This window comes from Cryptomeria japonica, chromosome 9, assembly GCF_030272615.1.
Source record: "Cryptomeria japonica chromosome 9, Sugi_1.0, whole genome shotgun sequence".
Taxonomy (NCBI): Eukaryota; Viridiplantae; Streptophyta; class Pinopsida; order Cupressales; family Cupressaceae; genus Cryptomeria; species Cryptomeria japonica.
In genome coordinates this window covers 246,941,445-246,957,892 of record NC_081413.1, presented here as the reverse complement: position 1 = coordinate 246,957,892, position 16,448 = coordinate 246,941,445, and the positions used below count along the sequence as shown (strand labels likewise).

Below are 16,448 nucleotides of genomic sequence, written 5' to 3'. Positions count from 1 at the left end.
TACATTCATACAAGACCATCTCTAAGAGACTCGGTCTCAAAAACTTAAAAAAACACATAATTTTTTTTAGAATTATTATCGTCTGCTAGCTTTTATAGTTCTCCTTAAAGAGCATTCCCACTTGGTTTGAGAATTTTTGCGATTAAGTCCAGGCCGGCATAGCTAGTTGCTTCTGTGCTGGTGAATTTTAGACCATAGATCTATCCCTAATTTCTGGGATCCCTAATTTCTTGCATGAGGGGCATCTATGTTTTAGTCATGATTGGGGAGGCTAGCCACCTCCATTATTTTCATAATTTTCTTGACTTTAAAGCACCTTGACTGCTCTTTTAATTCATGCATGCACATTCTTTTTCTTAGTTGTACACGTGTAAGATTCATGGACTCTTCATGGTCTTCGGGGACCCTTTTAGTGAAGCTTCCTTGCAGATGTGACAAGTGTCAGGCAGGCGGGGATTATTGAGGGAAGAAGGATGCCGCCAACTTTACAAATGAGAAGGGTATCAGAAGGCCAACTGCTGATGAGTAATCTACAATTACATAATTAAAATGAACTAGAATGATACTTAGAGATATATAACTCTAAAGGCATAACTCAACCCTAAACACAACTAACCATTATTTTCTTACCCAATACCACTTAAAAACAACCTATAAACAAATTAACTAATTTGAAATTATCCATTTTAAAAAGTCAAAAGTTATAATCTTCCTTTCTACAATAATATTCCTAGATTCAAAAACTCAATGTAACTCAAAGTTCTCTTTTCGAAAACCTCACCAGATTCGCATTCCACCTGGTCTAAATTGGACAACCTCTTGTAGAGGGGCATTAGAAATTAGAAGAGGTGGTTTTGAGGTCCTATGATTTCGACACTGGCGAGCCCAATAATTGGAAGATTCATAACTCATTTTGATGATGTCCTTGGCATGGATGTATCCTGTCGTCGATCTTCTGCAAGGAAGATTACAACGTAAATCCCATGACTTTTGTTCATTTATAAACACGGGTTTCTCCTAGGATAACTCTTTGTATACCTAAACTTTAAACTGAAACGTTTAAGAGCCAAAAATGAAAGATGTCAATTTCGTAAGCAGATGGACAGCCACCGGTCCGTCTTCAAAAGCATTAGACAAGAGTAGTGACAACTCTACTCTACTTCTATTAGCAACACTCATAACAACCACCAAAACACTTCTTCTGCTTATTGGAAAGCAATTAAGACAGTCACTGCCCTGGAAGGAAATCTGAAGCTGAATCACTTCAGAAAGATAAAGAAGATAAGGCGTGGCGGTTCAGGAACCGTGTTTTTGGCTGAATTGAGTTACACCCAAACCTATTTTGTTGTAAAAGTGGCAGATGGCAACAACATTTCAAATGTAAGGAGAGAAATACAAGTACTCAAGTTCTTGAGATCTCACCCTCTTTTCCCAACCTTATTTTTCCATTGCCGAAAAGATGGGAAGTCATATTTTGTTACAGAGCACGGTCCGACAGATCTTGATAGACTTCGATACAAACAGCTGGGGCATCGCTTCTCAGAAGATATAGTCAGGTATGGTTAAGATAACTGAAAATGAACAGTGTACATTTTATCCACATGTATCGTCAATATTGGAGTGTGATAACCCTAAAAAATAGTTATTTTTGTTATATTAAACATCTAGCTCAAGGAAATTGGCCGGATGCATCATAAAACATGAACAGACTGGGTGTTCCTCTTTTTACTAACAAATTAATTTTATAATAGCAGTAGTTTTGTGAAGATTGTAGATTTTGCTCTTAACAATAAGATATAAGATATAGATACTTTATCTTATAGATACATTATCTCATGGATGTTTCTTGAAATATTGACAATGTCTTGTTGAATGTTATTTTACGGGAGCACAACTCGTTAACGGTGTAAGCCTCTTATTCAAGGTGGCAGAAATGGATGAATATCAGATAATTCAAGGTAGAGAGGGTGGAGAGAATCTATCTGTCTTGAGACCTATTTGGAACGAGTACAATACCCTTAATCAACTATGCCATCACTTCAGACTTTTAATCAATTATGCATTACTTCAGACTTTTGTTGAATTTTAATGCGTTATTTTATATTATCATTCCTTTATTTTATATTGTCATTCCTTTATTTATTTTTTCACTAATTTTATTACTTCAGACAGTTAAGAGTTAATATTGGATAGAATATGTTTCGCAGGTTTTATTTGAAGGATTTATAAATGAAAAAAACACAGAAAAACAGAGAAAAAATTAGAAGACTGCAAATTATTTCAGAAAACAGATTTTGATATTGTAAAACTTCAATAAAAAATAATAACATTACTTTTGTTTTATAGAAGGCTGATCTACACCGATCAGAATAAAATAATGCTTTTAAAAAAAACTAAAAAACAGTTTTATTAACTGCCTTATTGCGTTGGCAGCAGTGGCAACAAGAATTAAAACTTAAAAAACTAAGTAAAGCTACCATATCAGTTTTACGAACTGCTGATCCTCCTAAAGCATAAAAACTGAGAAAAAACACAAAAACAAAAAATTGACAGTTGTTCTCAACTTCATGTCATTGATCATATCTTTAATCTCCCCCTGAATGATGAATGGAGGTGAGTCCCAACTGAGTTCTGAAAGTAACGAAAGTTGATACTGGAAGAGCTTTGTTGAAGACATTAGCAACTTCTTCAGATGAAGGATAAAACTGCAACTTCACTTGTCCATCGTGAACCAACCCACGAATGTAATGATGATAGATCTCTTTGTGCTTTGTTCTGGCATGAAACACTTGATTCTTTGTCATGGCAATAGTGCTATTGTGATCACAATAGATGGTGGTTGGATTCTCAGTAACAAAATATAGATTTGTCAATATCCTTCTTATCCATACCGCTTGAGAACTTGTCGATGAAGCTGCCATGTATTCCGATTCTGCTAAGAAAAAGCCACTGTTGCCTGTTTCTCACTACTCCAAGATACAACTCCAGAGATAAATGAAAACATATAACCAGATGTTGATTTCCTATCATCCACTGAACCGGCCCAATCTGAATCTGTATAACCAACTAGTTCAAACTTGTCAGTTGGAGAATACTGAATGCCAAAATTCTATGTACCACTCACATACCTCAAAATTCTTTTAGCAATCCACCAATGTGACTCACGTGGATCCCGCATGAACTGAGAGATGAGGATCACAACATACATAATATCAGGTCCCGTGGTTGTGAGGTACATGAGGCTACCAACCAAACTCCTATACCGAGTTGCATCAACCTTGGGACTAGCATCTTCCTTGGTTAGTTTTTCACCAAGGGCTACAGGGGTTGCAAATGCTTTGCATTCCACCATGTTAAACTTCTTCAATAAATCACCTATATACCTTGATTGAGAAATAAATATATCTTTTGATGTTTTTTGTACTTCCATACCAAGAAAATGGTGCATAAATCCCAGATCTGACATTTCAAACTCTTGTTTCATTTCTGCTTGAAACTTCTCCATGAGAGCTTGCTATTATTTGTATAAATTAAATCATCAACAGAGGCAAACTATAAGATTATCATTACCAATATGTTGGACATACAAAGTGGGCTCTAAGTGGCTTCTATTAAATCCTTTCTTCATGAAATAACTGTCAATCCTAGCATACTAGGCATGAGGAGCTTGCTTCAACCCATAAAGGGCTTTCTTCAACTTGTAGACTAAGTGTTCTTTTTCTCGAACTTCATAACTCATAGGTTGTTCTACATAAACTTCCTCATCTATGTAACCATTAAGGAAAGTTGATTTCACATCCATCTGAAATATTGGCAACTTATATTGTGCCATAATAGCCAATATAATCTTAACTATATTCTGACAATTCACTGGAGCAAAAGTTTCCGCATAATTCATTGCAGGAGTTTGTGCAAACCCCTTGGCAACTAGTTTTTTCTTATGTCGTTCTACTGAGCCATCTGCATGATATTTGACATTCTATATCCATTTCACACCAATCACCTACTTACCTTTGGGAAGTGGAACTAATTCTCAAGTATTATTCTTATGAATAAAATTCATTTCATCATTCATAGCATTAACCCATATGGGTTCTTTCACTACTTCTTCATACATAGAGGGTTCAACTTTAATTGTACTAAACAAAGCAAAATTGACAACTCGATTTATATTGGTACTCCTCTAATAAACATCAACTAAACTTCGTACCTTTCATGGAATGAATGCTAGAGGTGATGGTGGAGGTAAATCTTCACTTGAGTTTGTGCTACTGAAAGAACTAGGTGAGCTTGGAGGACTAGAACTGGAGCTAGCACTTCCACTTGAGCTTGTGGGGAAAGGAGGAGGAACACTGATATCTTCCATGTTTATGATTATTGATGGATTTTTTTGCACATCATCTTTCCACAGCCATACTCCCCCTTCATCAAAAATCACATCCCAACTAACTATCCATTTCTTTCTCTCAAAATTATAGAATTTGTAGCCTTTAGTTGCAATAGAGTAGCCCACAAAGATACTAAGTTGGGATTTCACATACAATTTATTTCGCTTTTGAGCTGGAATATGCACATATGCCAAGCATCAAAAGATGCGAACATGAGCCAGTGAAGGCTTGTGACCACTCCAGGCTTCCTTTGGAGTTAGATTTTGAACTGCTTTTGTGGGACTACGGTTGAGAATATACACTATAATGGCAACTACTTCTCCCCAAAAACTATTTGGAAGATTTTTTATTTGCAACATGATTCGTGCCATTTCCATAATTGTACAGTTCTTTCTTTCAGCCATACCATATTGTTGAGGTGTATATGCAGTAGTAAGCTGTCTCTGGATGTCATTCTTAGTACAAAAATTAGCAAACTCATTAGAAGTAAACTCTGCCCCTCTATCTGTTCTGAGTATCTTGATAGGATACCCCCTTTGTTTTTCAACTAGTGCTTTAAAATACTTGAAGCATGCAAAGCCTTCAGATTTCTGCTTCAAAAAATAAACCCAAGTGTGGTGAGAGTAATCATCAATGAATGTCAAAAAATAAAGGTTCTTACCCAATGATGGCTCTTGCATATCACCACAGATGTTAGCATGCACAAGCTCTAGAGTATATTTGGCTCTCAAAGATTCGCCCACTGGAAAACTATCTCAGTGATGCTTGCCATGTGCACACCCTGAACAAACTTCTTATTTTGCCTTGATTGGAGGAAGACCTCGCACTATATTCTTCTTATTTAACAAAGTTAGCTCTTGAAAATTCAGATGACCATATCATTGATATCATAACCACGAATCATCTATGGTTGATTTTAGTGCATGCAACTTATTAGAAACCAATTTGAGAGGAAACAAACTATTCTCTATCATATAAGTCTTTTCTACAAGATGATGATTAATAGATTAATCAAAAATGTTGCAGGAGCTGTCTTCAAATACAACTTTATAGTTATTTTCTAGAAATTGTCCTATATTCAAAAGACTATGTTGTAATTCTCGCACAAAGAAAGTATTATGGATATTTTTAGTGTCTCCCTGCTTAGTTTTGATTGCAAGGGTACCTTTCCCCATTATAGAAACCTCCTTATCATCTCAAAATTTAACTTTATTCCTTATTGAATCATCTAATTTGACAAATAAATCAGATTTACCTGTCATGTGATTTGAACAACTGTTGTCCAAGAACCAGACATCCTCTTGGGGTTCTTTTCCCAAATTGCATGCAAAGAATGTAGAATTCTTTGTGTCACAAGACTCTTCTGCATAACTAGCTCTTGACTCATTCAAGTCAGATTTCTTCTTCCAACGCTCAGATTCATAGGGCCTATATCTTTCACAATATCTGCATTGTATGCTCCTTCTATCAACAATAATTCTACCTCTTCCTCTGTTATTTCCTCGCCCTCTTCCTCTACCTCTTCCTTTGTTATTACCAAAAGACTCACCTTGAAATTTAACAGTATGTGAGGGAGGAGATTTGGATTTTTCCTCAATATTCATAGAAGATTAGAAAGCTTGCACAAAAGTTTCCAGAGAACGTTGCATGCACTCTTCATGAGACTGCAAAGATCCAATTAATTCTGCAATTGTGAAAGTAGTTAGATCTTTACTTTATTCAATAGAAATTACTACTAGATCAAATTTAGGAGGAAGAGACCTCAAAAAAAATTCTACAATTTTCTGATCTGATATAGTTTCACCTTGAGTCCTAAGTTGATTCACAATACCTTGAGTCCTTGTAATAAATTCACGAATAGACTCAGATTCTTTCATCCTCAAGATCTCAAATTCTCTTTGAAAAGTTTGAAGTCTTACCAGTTTGATTTTATCTATACCTTGGTATGCAGTTTGTAGATCCTCCCATGCATCCTTTGATTTCGTCAGACTGGGATTCGAGGAAAAATTGAAACATCCAAGGCAGATTGAATGGTGAAAAGAGATTTGTTATCCTTCTTTCTATCTTCTTTTAGCTGATTTTTCTATTGTGGTATCCATGTATTGAATGTATTATGATCAACGGGTTTTGTGTATCCACCTTCCACAAATCCCGACAGATCTTGGGATAAAAGTAGGGTCTTCATCTTGATACTCCAATAATCATAGTTTTCTCTAATAAATAATGAAAGTTGAAATGCTAAATCTTTTTCATTAGCCATCTGGAAATAATTGTTGTTCTAACCTACAACCAGCACAATCAGAACTCTTGCAACCTGCTCTGATACCAAATGAAGGATTTATAAATGAAAAAGACATAGAAAAACAGAAAAAAGAAGAAGACTGCAAATTATTTCAGAGAACAAATTTTGATATTGTAAAACTTCAATAAAAAATAATTATATTACTTCTATAATGTTTTATAGAAGGCTGATCTACACCGATCAGAATAAAACAATGCTTTAAAGAAAAACTAACAAATTGTTTTATTAACTGCCTTTTTGCGTTGACAACAATGGTAACAAGAATTAAAACTTAAAAAACTAAATAAAGCTACCATAGCAGTTTTAGGAACTCTTGATCCTCCTAAAGCATAAAAAGTGAGAAAAAACACACAAACAAAAAACTGACAGTTGTTCTCAACTCCATGTCATCGATCATATTGCATTACTATGCTGAGATTCTATTAGCAATGGAATACCTTCATATGCCTGGAACTGTAGACAAAGACCTCAAACCAGCTAATGTTTTGGTGAAGGAAGATGGTCACCTTTTGCTTACAGATTTCTATATATCCAGGCAATTCTACGTGCATCATCTATTAGTTTCTAACCATTTTGACAAAAATAAAAAATGAAACACCGATGATAAGAAAACTAGATTTCTACATTTTGGTTCAAAGAAGAGAGGAAGAACGGAGAAAAAAGATGAAATTGAGTTCACTGTAGAGCCATGGGGTGAGTGGGGTCATTAATAGGTGGGAACTGAAGAATACATGACCCCAGAAATGATTGGAAATATGGGCCATGGAGGCGCAGTTGACTGGTGGTAGTTTGGTATTTTTTTGTACCGTCTTTTGTATGGAAAAACTCCCTTCATAGGAAATGATAATAATGGAACTCATGATAATGTGGTCAAAGAGGAGTCGAGGTTCTTGGATTCTCCAACAGTAAGTGATGAAGCCAAAGATCTAATAAAAGCTTTATTGGCGAAGAAGCATTGGAAGCGCCTTGGGCACAAATATGGGTCACCGAAATTAAGAAACATTCTTTCTTTCAAGGAATTCAATGGCCATTTGTGTTATCTAGACCTTCGTCCAATCTACCCAAGCCAACCCTCAAAATGGCTTTGCCAAATAGTAAACTACACTTGCGGTGGTGATAAAAAATTTCAATACTAGATATGAATGGCTTAAACACCATTGATCACATGTTTGAGATATATTAGTGATAATAAATGTGCTATTTTTTTAGGGAAGATTATCACAATGTAAAATAATTTACACTTCCCCCAAAAAAATATATGTTATTTTTTCTATTGTATATTTAACATAATTTTAATGGAAGTTGATTATAGTGGATATCAAGATTGCACTTCCGTGTTTTTAAGCAGACACTTAAGTACTAATGGAAAGGGAATAAGACAATAAAGGTAAAGATATAAGATTTAGTTATAGAAAGTGAACAACGAGAGGCCAATTGCAGTCATGAATAGTTTTACTTGATATCATTATAAGTAAATAAAAAATATAATTTGAGTTAAAGATGTGAAGAAAAATTGTCTTACTAAAGATGTAATTCTTAATTATGTTTAATATATATTCAATTTGAATGTACGCAAGCATAATATTCTATACATTTATCATATTGTTTATCGATTGATATAGCATGAATTATTATTTTGAGCAACACATGCGGGTATGCGCAGGATCATGAGGGGCCAAAAGGTGGCGATATTATCACATTTTTTGAATTTGAAACATGCGTCACATTCTATGTTTCATGTACTATAAGATTAAAAAAAGAAAAATTGAATTTCATAAAGTTTTGACCAAGTTATGATGGTCAGACAAGCTTTTTATATTTTTAAAAAGGTACAGTAAAAAAATCATAATTAATTATTTATTTCAAAGAAAATTATAAAAAAATATGTGTCACTTTAAAAGATTTTCCATTCATACAAGACCATCTCTGAGAGACTCGGTCTCAAAAACTTAAAAAAACACAGAATTTTTTTTAGAATTATTATTGTCTGCTAGCTTTTATAGTTCTCCTTAAAGGGCATTCCCACTTGGTTTGAGAATTTTTGCGAGTAAGTCTAGGCCGACATAGCTAGTTGCTTCTATGCTGGTGAATTTCAAACCATAGATCTATCCCTAATTTCTGGTATCCCTAATTTCTGGTATCCCTAATTTCTGCCGTGAGGGGCATCTATGTTTTTTTCATGACTGGGGAGGCTAGCCACCTCCATTATTTTCATAATTTTCTTGACTTTAAAGCATCTTGACAACTCTTTTGATTCATGCATGCACATTCTTTTTCTTAGTTGTTTCCATCATTCGCTTTCCATGATTTCCGTAATCCTAACGGCTAGGAATCATTACCCGCTGAGGTGGATAAATGAGTTATACACGTGGAAGATTCATGGACTCTTCATGGTCTTCGGGGACCCTCTTAGTGAAGCTTCCTTGCAGATGTGACAAGTGTCAGGCAGGCGGGGATTATTCAGGGAAAAGGATGACACCAATTTTACAAATGAAAAGGGTATCGTAAGGCCAACTGCTGATGAGAAATCTACAATTACATAATTAAAATGAACTAGAATGATACTTAGAGATATATAACTCTAAAGGCATAACTCAACCCTAAACACAACTAACCATTATTTTCTTACCCAATACCACTTAAAAACAACAACAAATAAACTAATTTGAAATTATCCATTTTAAAAAGTCAAAAGTTATAATCTTCCTTTCTACAATAATATTTCTAGATTGAAAAACTCAATGTAACTCAAAGTTCTCTTTTCTAAAACCTCACCAGATTCGCATTCCACCTGGTCTAAATTGGACAACCTCTTGTAGAGGGGCATTAGAAATTAGAAGAGGCGGTTTGAAGTCCTATTATTTCGACACTGGCGAGCCCAATAATTGGAAGATTCATAACTCATTTTGATGATGTCCTTGGCATGGATGTATCTTGTCGGCGATCTTCTGCAAGGAAGATTACAACGTAAAGCCCATGACTTCTGTTCATTTATAAACACGGTTTTCTCCTAGGATAACTCTTTGTATACCTAAACTTTAAACTGAAACGTTTAAGAGCCAGAAATGAAATATGTCAATTTCGTAAGCAGCTGGACAGCCACCGGTCCGTCTTCAAAAGCATTAGACAAGAGTAGTGACAGCTCTACTCTACTTCTATTAGCAACACTCATAACAACCACCAAAACATCCGAGACCAAAACACTTCTTCTGCTTATTGGAAAGCAATTAAGACAGTCACTGCCCTGGAAGGAAATCTGAAGTTGAATCACTTCAGAAAGATAGGGCGTGGTGGTTCAGGAACAGTGTGTTTGGCTGAATTGAGTTACACCCAAACCTATTTTGCTATAAAAGTGGCAGATGGCAACAACATTTCAAATGTAAGGAGAGAAATACAAGTACTCAAGTTCTTGAGATCTCACCCTCTTTTCCCAACCTTATTTTTCCATTGTCGAAAAGATGGGAAGTCATATTTTGTTACAGTGTACTGTCCGACAGATCTTGATAGACTTCGATACAAACAGCCAGAGCATCGCTTCTCAGAAGATATAGTCAGGTATGGTTAAGATAACTAAAAGTGAATAGTCTACATTTTCTCCACATGTATTGTCAATATTGGAGTGTGATAACCCTGAAATTTTTTTAATTGTTAATTAAAAAAATTAGTTATTTTTGTTATATTAAACATCTAGCTCAAGGAAATTGGCCGGATGCATCATAAAACATGAACAGACTGGGTTTTCCTCTTTTTACTAAAAAACTAATTTTATAATAGCAGCAGTTTTGTGAAGATTGTAGATTTTGCTCTTAACAATAAGATATAAGATATAGATACTTTATCTTATAGATACATTATCTCATGGATGTTTCTTGAAATATTGAGAATGTCTTGTAGAGTGTTATTTTACAGGAGCACAACTCGTTAACAGTGTAAGCCTCTTATTCAAGGTGGCAGAAATGGATGAATATCAGATAATTTTAATCAAAACAACGTCAATAGCCAATATACAAATTAGAATCTATACAAAACAACGTCAATAGCCAATATACAAATTAGAATCTATCTGTCTTGAGACCTATGTAGAACGAGTCCAATACCCTTAATCAACTCTGCCATCACTTCAAACTTTTAGTCAACTATGCCATCATTTCAGACTTTTAATCAACTATGCATTACTTCATACTTTTGTTGAATTTTATTGCGTTATTTTATATTATCATTCCTTTATTTTATATTGTCATTCCTTTATTTATTTTTTCACTAATTTTATTACGGAATAAATATTATACTGTAGGTTTAGACTCAACAACTAAGAGTTAATATTGGATAGAATATGTTTCGCAGGTTTTATTTGAAGGATTTATAAATGAAAAAGACACAGAAAAACATAGAAAAAATTACAAGACTGCAAATTATTTCAGAAAACAAATTTTGATATTGTAAAACTTCAATAAAAAATAATTACATTACTTCTATTTTATAGAAGGCTGATCTACACCGATCAGAATAAAACAATGCTATAAAAAAAAACTAAAAAACAGTTTTATTAACTACCTTATTGCATTGACAGTAGTGGCAACAAGAATTAAAACTTAAAAAATTAAGTAAAGCTACCATATCAGTTTTATGAATTGCTGATCCTCCTAAAGCATAAAAACTGAGAAAAAACACAAAAACAAAAAACTGACAGTTGTTCTCAACTCCATGTTATCGATCATATCTTTAATCTCCCCCTGAATGATGAATGGAGGCGAGTCCCAACTGAGTTCTGAAAGTAACAAAAGTTGATACTGGAAGAGCTTTGGTGAAGATATTAGCAACTTGTTCAGATGAAGGACATAACTGCAACTCCACTTGTCCATCTTCAACCAAGTCACGAATGTAATAACGACGGATCTCTATGTGCTTCGTTCTAGCATGAAACACTTGATTCTTTGTCATGGAAATAGTGCTATTGTGATCACAATGGATGGTGGTTGGATGCTCAGTAACAAAATATAGATTTGTCAATATCCTTCTTATCCATACCGCTTGAGAACTTGTCGATGAAGCTTCCATGTATTCCGCTTCTGCTGAAGAAAAAGCCACTGTTGCCTGTTTCTTACTACTCCAAGATACAACTCTAGAGACAAATGAAAACATATAACCAGATGTTGATTTCCTATCATCCACTGAACCGGCCCAATCTGAGTCTTTATAACCAACTAGTTCAAACTTGTCAATGGGAGAATACTGAATGCCAAAATTTTGTGTACCACTCACATACCTCAAAATTCTTTTAGCAATCCACCAATGTGACTCATGTGGATCCCACATGAACTGAGAGATGAGGATCACAACATACATAATATTAGGTCTCGTGGTTGTGAGGTACATGAGGCTACCAACCAAACTCCTATACCAAGTTGCATCAACCTTGGGACTAGCATCTTCCTCGGTTAGTTTTTCACCAAGGGCTACGAGGGTTGCAAATGCTTTGCATGCCACCATGTTAAACTTCTTCAATAAATCACCTATATACCTAGATTGAGAAATAAATATATCTTCTGATGTTTTTTGTACTTCCATACCAAGAAAATGGTGTATAAATCCCAGATCTGACATTTCAAACTCTTGTTTCATTTCTGCTTGAAACTTCTCCATGAGAGCTTGCTATTATTTTTATAAATTAAATCATTAACAGAGGCAAACTATAATAATATCATTACCAATTCGTTGGACATACAAAGTGGGCTCTAAGTGGCTTCTATTGAATCCGTTCTTCATGAAATAACTGTCAATCCTAGCATACTAGGCACAAGGAGCTTGATTCAACCCATAAAGGGCTTTCTTCAACTTGTAGACTAAGTGTTCTTTTTTGGGAACTTCATAACTCATGAGTTGTTCTACATAAACTTCCTCATCTATGTAACCATTAAAGAAAGTTGATTTCACATCCATCTGAAATATTGGCAACTTATATTGTGCTGCAATAGCCAATATAATCTTAACTATATAAAAACGATCCACTGGAACAAAAGTTTCTACATAATCCACTACAGGAGTTTGTGCAAACCCCTTGGCAACTAGTTTTTCCTTATGTCGTTCTACTAAGCCATCTAAATGATATTTTACTTTCTATATCCATTTCACACCAATCACCTGCTTACCTTTGAGAAGTGGAACTAATTCCCAAGTATTATTCTTATGAATAAAATCCATTTCATCATTCATAGCATTAACCCATACGGGTTCTTTCACTACTTCTTCATACATAGAGGATTCAACTTTAATTGTACTAAAAAAAGAAAAATTAACAACTCAATTTATATTGGTACTCCTCTAATAAACATCAACTAAACTTCATACCTTTCATGGAGTGAATGCTAGAGGTGATGGTGGAGGTGAATCTTCACCTGAGTTTTTGCTACTTAAAGAACTAGGCGAGCTTGGAGGACTAGAACTGGAGCTAGAACTTCCACTTGAGCTTGTGGGGAAAGGAGGAGGAACACTGATATCTTCCATGTTTATGTTTATTGATGGATTTTTTTGCACATCATCTTTCCATAGCCATACTCCCCCTTCATCAAAAATCACATCCCAACTAACTATTCATTGTTTTCTCTCGAGATTATAAAATGTGTAGCCTTTAGTTCAATAGAGTAGCCCACAAAGATACTATGTTGGGATTTGGCATCCAATTTATTCCGCTTTTGATCTGGAATATGCACATATGCCAAGAATCAAAATATGCAAACATGAGCAACTGAAGGCTTGTGACCACTCTAGGATTCCTTTGGAGTCGGATTTTTAACTGCTTTTGTGGGACTACGGTTGAGAATATAGACTATAATGGCAACTGCTTCTCCCCAAAAACTATTTGGAAGATTTTTTGTTTGCAACCTAATTCATGCCATTTCCATAATTGTATGGTTCTTTCTTTCCACAATACCATTTTGCTGAGGTGTATATGCAGTAGTAAGCTATCTCTGGATGCCATTCTTACCACAAAAATCAGCAAACTTATTAGAAGTAAACTCTCCCCCTCTATATGTTCTGAGTATCTTGACAGGATACCCCCTTTGTTTTTCAGCCAATGCTTTAAAATTCTGGAAGCATGCAAAGCCTTCAGATTTCTGCTTCAAAAAATAAACCCAAGTGTGGTGAGAGTAATCATCAATGAATGTCAAAAAATAAATGTTCTTACCCAATGATGGCTCTTGTATATCACCGCAGATGTCAACATGCACAAGCTCTAGAGGATATTTGGCTCCCAAAGATTTACCCACCGGAAAAGTGTCTCGGTGATGCTTGCCATGTGCACACCCTGAACAAACTTCTTATTTTGCCTTGATTGGAGGAAGACCTTGCACCATATTCTTCTTATTTAACAAAGTTATCCCTTGAAAATTCAGATGACCATATCGTTGATACCATAACCATGAATCATCTATGGTTGATTTTAGTGCATGCAACTTATTAGAAACCAATTTGAGAGGAAACAAACTATTCTCTATCATATAAGTCTTTGATACAAGCTGATGATTAATAGATTTATCAATAATGTTGCAGGAGCTATCTTCAAATACAACTTTATAGTTATTTTCTAGAATAGTTGTCCTATACTCAAAAGACTATGCAGTAATTCTGGCACAAAGAAAGTAGTATGGATATTTGTAGTGTCTCCCTGCTTAGTCTTGACTACAAGGGTACCTTTTCCCATTATTGAAACCTCCTTATCATCTCAAAATTTTACTTTATTCCTCATTGAATCATCTAAGTTGACAAATAAATCAGATTTAACTATCATGTGATTTGAACAACCGTTGTCCAAGCACCAGACATCCTCTTGGGGTTCTTTTCCCAAATTGCATGCAAAGAATGTAGAATTTTTTGTGTCACAAGACTCTTCTGCATAACTAGCTCTTCACTTATTCAAGTCAAATTTCTTCTGCCTACACTTAGATTCATAGTGCCCATATCTTTCACAATATCTACATTGTATACTCCTTCTATCAACAAAACTTCTACCTCTTCCTTTGTTATTTCCTCGCCATCTTCCTCTACCTCTTCCTTTGTTATTACCAAAAGATTCACCTTGAAATTTAACAGTGTGTGAGGGAGGAGATTTGGAATTTTCCTCAATATTCATAGAAGATAAGAAAGTTTGCACAAAAGTTTCTAGAGAACGTTGCATGCGCTCTTCATGAGACTGCAAAGAACCAATTAATTCTGCAACTCTGAAAGTAGTTAGATCTTTACTTTATTCAATTGCAATTACTACTGGATCAAATTTAGGAGGAAGAGACCTCAAAAAAAATTCTACAATTTTCTGATCTGATATAGTTTCACCTTGATTCCTAAATTGATTCACAATACCTTTAGTCCTTGTAATAAATTCATGAATAGACTCAGATTATTTCATCCTCAAACTTTCAAATTCTCTTCGAAAAGTTTGAAGTCTTACCAATTTGATTTTATCTATACCTTGGTATGCAGTTTGTAGATCCTCTCATGCATCCTTTGATTTTGTCACATTGGGATTCGAGGAAAAATTGAAACATCCAAGGCAGATTGAATGGTGAAAAGAGATTTGTTATCCTTCTTTCTATCTTCTTTCAGCTGATTTTCTATTGTGGTATCCATGTATTGAATGTATTCCGATCAACGGGTTTTGTGTATCCACCTTCCACAAATCTTGAGACATCTTGGGATAAAAGTAGGGCCTTCATCTTGATACTCCAATAATCATAGTTTTCTCCAATAAATAATGGAAGTTGAAATGCTAAATCTTTTCCATTAGCCATTTGGAAATAACTGTTGTTCTAACTTGCAACCTGCATAATCAGAACTCTTGCAACCTGCTCTGATACCAAATGAAGAATTTATAAATGAAAAAGACACAGAAAAATAGAGAAAAGAAGAAGACTGCAAATTATTTCAGAGAACAGATTTTGATATTGTAAAACTTCAATAAAAAATAATTATATTACTTCTATATTATTTTATAAAAGGCTGATCTACACTGATCAGAATAAAATAATGGTTTAAAAAAAAACTAAAAAATTGTTTTATTAACTGCCTTTTTGCATTGATGGCAGTGGTAACAAGAATTAAAACTTAAAAAACTAAATAAAGCTACCATACCAGTTTTACGAACTGTTGATCCTCCTAAAGCATAAAAAGTGAGAAAAAACACAAAAACAAAAAACTGACAGTTGTTCTCAACTCCATGTCATCGATCATATTTCATTATTGTGCTAAGATTCTGTTAGCAATGGAATACCTTCATACGCCTCAAACTATAGATAGAGACCTCAAACTAGCTAATGTTTTGGTGAAGGAAGATGGTCACCTTCTGCTTACAGATTTCTATATATCCAAACAATTCTACATGCATCATCTATTATTTTCTAACCATTGCGACAAAAATAAAAAAGGAAACACCGATGATAAGAAAACCATATTTCTACATTCTGGTTCAAATAAGAGAGGAAGAACGGAGAAAAAAGATGAAATTGAGTTCACCGTAGAGCCATGGGGTGGGTGGGGTCATTCATAGGTGGGAACTGAAGAATACATGGCCCCAGAAATGATTGGAAATATAGGCCATGGAGGCGCAGTTGATTGGTGGTCGATTGGTATTTTTCTATACCATCTTTTGTATGGAAAAACTCCCTTCATAGGAAAAGATAATAATGGAACTCATGATAATGTGGCGAAAGAGGAGCCGAGCTTCTTGGATTCTCCAACAGTAAGCAATGAATCCAAAGATCTAA

At 34.7% G+C, this 16,448-nt stretch overlaps 2 protein-coding genes across 3 annotated transcripts in view; one reads left to right on the top strand and one right to left on the bottom strand.

The window, feature by feature from the left end:
- Positions 1 to 16,448, top strand: part of LOC131049983 (serine/threonine-protein kinase AGC1-7-like) — an 86,750-nt gene that overhangs the window by 44,672 nt on the left and 25,630 nt on the right. The window lies entirely within an intron of this gene.
- On the bottom strand, positions 2,936 to 3,352 carry LOC131858353 (uncharacterized mitochondrial protein AtMg00810-like). Its single transcript, XM_059211571.1, has 2 exons — positions 3,166 to 3,352; positions 2,936 to 3,054 (listed from the first exon to the last, which is right to left on the bottom strand). The coding sequence occupies exons 1-2, from the start codon at positions 3,350 to 3,352 to the stop codon at positions 2,936 to 2,938; spliced, it is 306 nt and encodes a 101-aa protein (XP_059067554.1).

Coding starts and splice junctions, on each gene's coding strand:
- LOC131858353 (XM_059211571.1), bottom strand. CDS start 3,352: ATGGTGGAATGCAAAGCATTTGCAACCCCTGTAGCCCTTGGTGAAAAA. Junction 3,055..3,165: donor TCAGTTCATGCGGGATCCAC/GTGAGTCACATT, acceptor TTGGTTATACAG/ATTCAGATTGGGCCGGTTCA.